A 6,749-nucleotide genomic window follows, 5' to 3' on the forward strand; every position below is an offset into this window, starting at 1 on the left:
AAGTAACAGAAGGTTATGGGAAATACAGAAAGAGGCGATCAGTAATTACAAAATAGATAAATTAACAAATTGTTAAATAACTACAAATGTAAGTAAAAGAACACGCAATTAACGTCAGCACCTGCAACGTCTGCCCAACTTGCACCCACTTATTTTAATACTAAAATGTGATGAAAATTTTGTTGAGCGTCATTTGACGTAGCCCAGGGTGTTAATATAATGAGCCTTCACTTTGTCGAGCGAAATCTCTCGACTCCCTCCAGACTTAGGCCGAGGTCTGAACTTATCTCCCTTCTGTAGAATCTTCATAATATCACGGTAGGAAGTGTTTTGCTTGAATTAGTAGGTTTTAAATCGTATGAACTACCATTTAAAATGTCACTGGTTTTGTAAATGATTGTCCATAAGGTTTACATAGTGTTTTGTTATTTTAGCAATTTTTCTTAAAATTATCAATAAAATTCTTATAAATGTAAAATCTTTATATATTTTAGAGAGCTCTGTCTTTCCACAAAGGACTGGTGAAACTTTCATTTAAATTGTCATTGATTTTGTAAATGATTGTCCATGAGGTCTAGATAGTATTTTGTTACTTTAGCATTTTTTTTTTTTTTTGTTTAGTTAGCCATATAATGTGAACGTATTTTAGAGAGCCCTGTCTTTTCACAGGGGATTAGTGAAACTTTCATTTAAACCGTCATTGGTTTTGTAAATGATAGTCCACGAAGTCTACAGAGGCTTTTGTTATCTTAGGCATATTTTAGAGGTGTAGATATAACTTGAATGTATAGAGAACTCTGTCTTTCCACGAGGGACTAGTGAATGTTGGCAGCTGGTGGTAAACCTGGTATGATATGGGTAAGGTTGAATATTTAAGTTAATGAACCTTTTAATATAACGGATTCTTTTTGAGATAATAAATTGTTATAACAGTAAAGTCTTTTTGAAGTGTTTAAGAGCAAAGTTAAAATATTCAGTGAAGTTTATGAGCATGTTTACAATTATTTTAATACATAAGTGTGATCTTGAGAATACTAAAGATCACTCAGTTTTTATTGATTTTTAAGTTTTATCTTTTAAACATTACTGCAAGATTTGAGCATACATATGATTATACCAATCTTCAGTAAGCATATTCAACATAGGTTCATAAAACTAATTCTTTCAGCATTCATATTTTATTTCTGTTTTCATCATTAATCTTCTGTGTTAATGACCAATGTAACTTTACTGATGTTTTTTTATATATATAAATATTATAATTGATATTAGAATCTATATACAGTTACTTGGCTACAATTTTCGAATACAGCACCCACTGCTAAGTTACATTCAACAACAGGTGATTTTATTTATAACGATATATTTTAGGAAACACCCTTGTTTACATAAAAAATGTAGGATTTCGAACTAGAAATTATATCAGTAATGGGGCCCTCCCTCGAATCTTTCTGCCACATAATTATATGTCACTTGTAATATCTACAAATGGCAGAATGACTGACGCAGTGGTTATAAAAATGACGAGGCTGTTATAGATATTTCATCAATTAAAGTTTGTGTGTGTGAGAGAGAGAGAGAGAGAGAGAGAGAGAGAGAGAGAGAGAGAGAGAGAGAGAGAGAGAGAGAGAGAGAGAGAGAGAGAGAGGGGAGGGGGTTACTAGGAGTATTTTTCCTTTACAATTTTAATGATATTTTTTCGGTAGTGAGAATGAGTGCGTGCGTAGAGAGAGAGAGAGAGAGAGAGAGAGAGAGAGAGAGAGAGAGAGAGATTTCCTTTACAATTTCAATATAAATTTTCAAACGTTATCAAATAAAATGCTATAATTTCGAAAAGGAAGGAAAGAAAGCAACGAACTCCTCACTTTCGTAGAAAAGAAAAAGTGACAATGAGAAAGTTTCCTTTCCCTAGAGTCGAGGGAAAATACGACCTCCCCATTTCTCCAAAATTCTTCAATGACCCCATTTATCACGCCCTTTCACTTTCACTTTCGATTTTGGCAATTCAAGCTTTTTTTCTGCTGAAGCGAAATTTTCGTAATTTGACTTAACATTTTTTTAAAAGGGAATAATTTCATCTCAGCTTTGATAAAGGTCATGATAAGGGCTGCTATATTCATGATTCATAGAATAAATCTGTGAGAATAATTCTTGCAGATATGAATGATCAAACAAAGGTTAATGTAAAATTATCAAGTTCTGTTATTCAATATAAACTCAGAAGAATAATTCCAGCTCAGATTTCATAAGAAACTTCTGAGAATGGTTGGTGTATTCATCATTTATAGAATAACTCTCTGAGAATAATTCTTGATGATATGAATCATTCTCCAAAAGATAATGCCAAATTATTAAGTCTAGTTGTTTAATATTCACTCAGAAATTACATTTAAGTTAATTGTACACTCTACCAGTTTTATCTACAAAGAGTTTATTTTATTGTCGATTAATTGATCTAATATGTAGACTAAAGACAACAAACTTTTTTTGTGTTGAATAAAATTTTGAAGTTGAGAAATATCATAAATATATTATATAAGAGCTCTTCTGTGATAATTCCCCTTCAAGAAAACATAAATATGAAACTATAGACTGTCGTAGAATTTATTTAGAGGCCAGTAGTTACTGCAAAATAGTATTTTAAAAAGTGATCATATTTTCAGTTTAACCTAATAATAAAAGGGAAATGTACCCAAAATAATAGACTTTTCGGGGTTTTTAGAAGTAATGAAACTTAATGATTTAGTTACTGAAGCATTACAAAAAAGATTCTCCGTTCATTGCTGAATGTCATGGTCTCTAAATCAAGAGAATCTTATTACAAAGGCAATAAAAAACTGAAGGAAAAATCTAATTTGCATCAACTTATTCTGTGAGAGAAACAGTACAATTATTTGCACCTCGGTGCTTTCACCAATTCCTCATCAATAGTGTTTGCGGTGGTGATGTTTATTATGGTGGTGACTCTCTATTTCTGTCTCTACGGCCATTCCAGCAGCAACACCAACTACCACTGAGCCAAGGAATTCTGGAATTTCATCCTGGCTAGAAGTCTGTGAAAAGATAGATATTGATAGAAAGATTATATATATATATATATATATATATATATATATATATATATATATATATATATATATATATATATATATATACACACACACACACACACACACACACACACACACACATATATATATATATATATATATATATATATATATATATATATATATATATATATATATATATATATATATAAAAAAAGAGAGAAAGACTAGAAGTTTCATTTTACTATAATAATCTTTACATCACCAAACACTTCTTTATAAATATATTTCATTATTCTTTCCTGGCCTCACCTTCTCTTCAATGACAACCGTCTCCTTAACAACATTCTTCTTTGGTTTCTGCTTCTTGGTAACGATGTCAGCTTCACAAAACTTCGTAATAAAAGTAGAATTAAGGGATAATGAAATAAGTGCATTAATTTTATTTGGAATATCTCATCACACTTAATGCCATTGATTGCAACAACGTTTAAATGGGTAGCCTGCATATACACAGTGTATGTATATATATATATATATATATATATATATATATATATATATATATATATATATATATATATATATATGTGTGTGTGTGTGTGTGTGTGTGTATACATATCAACATTTAACACACTAACAATTTTTACGTCTAAGCCTTTAAGTTAAGCATGAGTACAACATTGTCTACATTAACCAAACATGCATTATTGATAAACGAACCTCATCTTTGATGAAAACCTTTTCATAACAACTGTCTTGTTTGGTTTCTGGTTTTTCACAGTAATGTCAACATCACAGCGCTATAAAGTAAAGAGGGACATGTAAATGTATGCTGCACCATCTACTATATATAATATATATCATTTCATTCACTGTAAAGAAATACTCATATCTGGTACAACAAAATACATGAGCTGTTGTATAACTCAAAATTTCTTAATTGGGACAATAAGTACTAATAAGCTTACCTTCCCACTTACAACTATTCTTTCCTCGGTGACTTTCTTCGTTGGTTTCTGGTTCTTAAGAATAATGTCAACTTCCCCAGACTGTTCATAAAAAAAGAATCTGAAATTAGTATTTTAAATAACAAAGTCAAACTGAAGAAGCTATTTCATATATACACATGAAAGTGTAAGAACCTAACTGTGGATCTGAACTGATAACTGCTTAGGCAGTAGGTCATATATATATATATATATATATATATATATATATATATATATATATATATATATATATATATATATATATATATATATATATATATATATATATATATATATATATATATATATATATATATATATATATATATATATATATATATATATATATATATATATATATATATATATATATATATATATATATATATATATATTCTTTCAACTCACTTGCTTGATTATAACTACTTCTCTTGTTGCCATATCTCCTTACCGTCTCTGGAATGGAAAACAAAACAATGTACAGTCACTCAAAAATGTTTTGCAATATGTTCTAGAAGTTTTCATTCACCCAGCAGTAATTTGTTCTTTTGATATTTACAAGGAAATGTAATTTTCTTATACGATTTTTGTTATTAATCATACGGTTAACAATATAAAAAAGAATGACGAGTGAAAAATTCATATTACGAAAAATGACGAAACATTTTGAAAAATTTCACTTCAGATGATTGGGCAAAAGAGTCAAAGAAGAAACTATATTTCGAATCCAGATAAAAGCTTATTGAATAATAAAATATTGAATAATCATCAATGAAATTATATATAAATAAAGAAAGAAAGATTTCAACCATTATCGTTGTAAAAAACAAAAAGAAAAAATCTCTTAACGTCGTATGTTATCGTGTGACTCCACATTCGGACAGGAAAGTTAAATTAAACTGTCTCGTCACTTCCACCGATAAGATGGGCAACAGACTCAGCCACACCACAATCATTAGCTCGGCAGCTTAGCGTAAATAAAACAACCATGTGTAGAGGGATACAACAACAGAGAGAGCGAGGAAATATGATAAATTCATTGTAAAAAGTGGAGGACGACTCCATTGTTGCACTACTATTAAGGATCATCATCGGATGATCACTGAAGGACGCATCAAGGAGCTCCGCAGAACTCCCCTGACAACTGGTGTTGCTATAAAGAGAGAACATTACGCTCTCCCTTCAAGTTGCTGCTCAAACCATTCATAACAGGCTACATGAGACCAAGATATTATTTCATCATATTCCTGCCAAAAAAACACTTCATATCAGAGAAACACAAAGAATAGAGGTTAGGGTTTGCATTACAATATAATCCAGGGGCCAATGATTTCTGTAAGAGTCATCTTTTGCGATGAGGAGGAGACATTCTCCACTGATGAGCATGGTAGTCTTTTTCACTGCTGGCATTTAACAATAACTAAATTAATGTTGAACTTCTTACTAATTTTAATTCTTTAGAAACTTAGATAATAAGAAATACAAAAATAGACGTTATATATTTAGTTAATTTCATAAGAGGCATCAAAATGATAGGCCTAAGTAACAATGAAAGAAGTGAGAAATTACATATAATAACGGCATTATATATATATATATATATATATATATATATATATATATATATATATTATATATATATATATATATATATATTTATATGTAAATGCGATTATATTCTATGTATTACAAAAATAGACGTGAAATCTGTTAGTCTAGTTCAGTATATTTTATATTAAGTTTCACTAGTTCACAATATACATAGGATTAGTCATTCAGAAATTGTTGGATTAATAATAATGTGGAAGCAAATCTTTACAAAAGTCGTATTTGTTGATGTTAATAAGACTGATAGTTCAACATATAACAGTCGTAGGCCTGTGTCTACAAAGATCACACATACGAAGGAGATAAAACAACGATAGCGATGGCAGTTGCTAATGAAACTATTAAAACATAAGAACAGCGATGACCTCTGAAGCCTTATAGTAACATCCTTTAATTAAGTAATGTATGACAACAGTAAGCAGTATCGGAAAAAGCCCTGTTTAAGGGAAACTGCAAGTAATTTCTCGGACCCACCACTAGTGTTCAGTTATTTCATGCGCTTACAACTGAGTTGCCAAATAGCGCCAGATGTCGCTGTTATAAGCTGTTCGAAAAGTTTTGAAGTATGTTGCAAAAAATTTTTGAGTGATTGTACATGATCTACCTTACCCTGCATTTAGAGAGAGAGAGAGAGAGAGAGAGAGAGAGAGAGAGATTAAAAAAAAACATTAAGCTTGAAACATACCACTATTTCATGAATAAATTATTGAATCATAATACTCACCAAACTATTATTTTCTTCTTGTTTCAGGTCAGTCCACAACTGTGGACTTCGATATGATGTAATTTAAAATATCTCTTCACCAATCCAACCTACCTCCGTCAGAGAGACAGGTAAGGAAGCTGTGATATCACCTTTTGTATTAAGCCATGAGCTCCTGTGTAAAAGCTTTATACCATTATATTGCAAGAGATTAACTGATAACAGTTTATCTTGATCTATTGTAATCTGATGATTTTGTAGCCCAAAATAATGAGTAATATTGACTGTATGTAAATATTATTTAGATATGATCAATTTCGCAAAATCGGTCAAATATATATTTAGAAAATGTATTCCGTTTGGTAGCTTACTGTAGTTTTCCGTATAATATCCCTG

At 30.3% G+C, this 6,749-nt stretch overlaps 1 protein-coding gene across 3 annotated transcripts in view; it reads right to left on the bottom strand.

Annotated features, from left to right (window-relative positions):
* Positions 1-6,534, bottom strand: part of LOC136855324 (uncharacterized) — a 35,873-nt gene extending 29,339 nt beyond the window's left edge. Inside the window, exons 1-6 of one of the 3 annotated variants that reach the window (XM_067132233.1) lie at positions 6,375-6,534; positions 4,451-4,498; positions 4,034-4,102; positions 3,774-3,853; positions 3,363-3,443; positions 1,556-3,053 (exon numbers count right to left, since the gene is read on the bottom strand). In XM_067132233.1, coding sequence (XP_066988334.1) covers positions 3,008-3,053; positions 3,363-3,443; positions 3,774-3,853; positions 4,034-4,102; positions 4,451-4,483 — 309 coding nt within the window. In that variant the 5' untranslated portion in view covers positions 4,484-4,498; positions 6,375-6,534 and the 3' untranslated portion in view covers positions 1,556-3,007. Of the gene's footprint in view, positions 1-1,555; positions 3,054-3,362; positions 3,444-3,773; positions 3,854-4,021; positions 4,103-4,450; positions 4,499-6,374 lie in introns of those variants that run through there. The other 2 variants (XM_067132230.1, XM_067132231.1) reach the window with 2 other exon arrangements.
* Positions 6,535-6,749: the final 215 nt, after the last annotated feature.

Source organism: Macrobrachium rosenbergii, chromosome 31, assembly GCF_040412425.1.
Source record: "Macrobrachium rosenbergii isolate ZJJX-2024 chromosome 31, ASM4041242v1, whole genome shotgun sequence".
NCBI lineage: Eukaryota > Metazoa > Arthropoda > Malacostraca > Decapoda > Palaemonidae > Macrobrachium > Macrobrachium rosenbergii.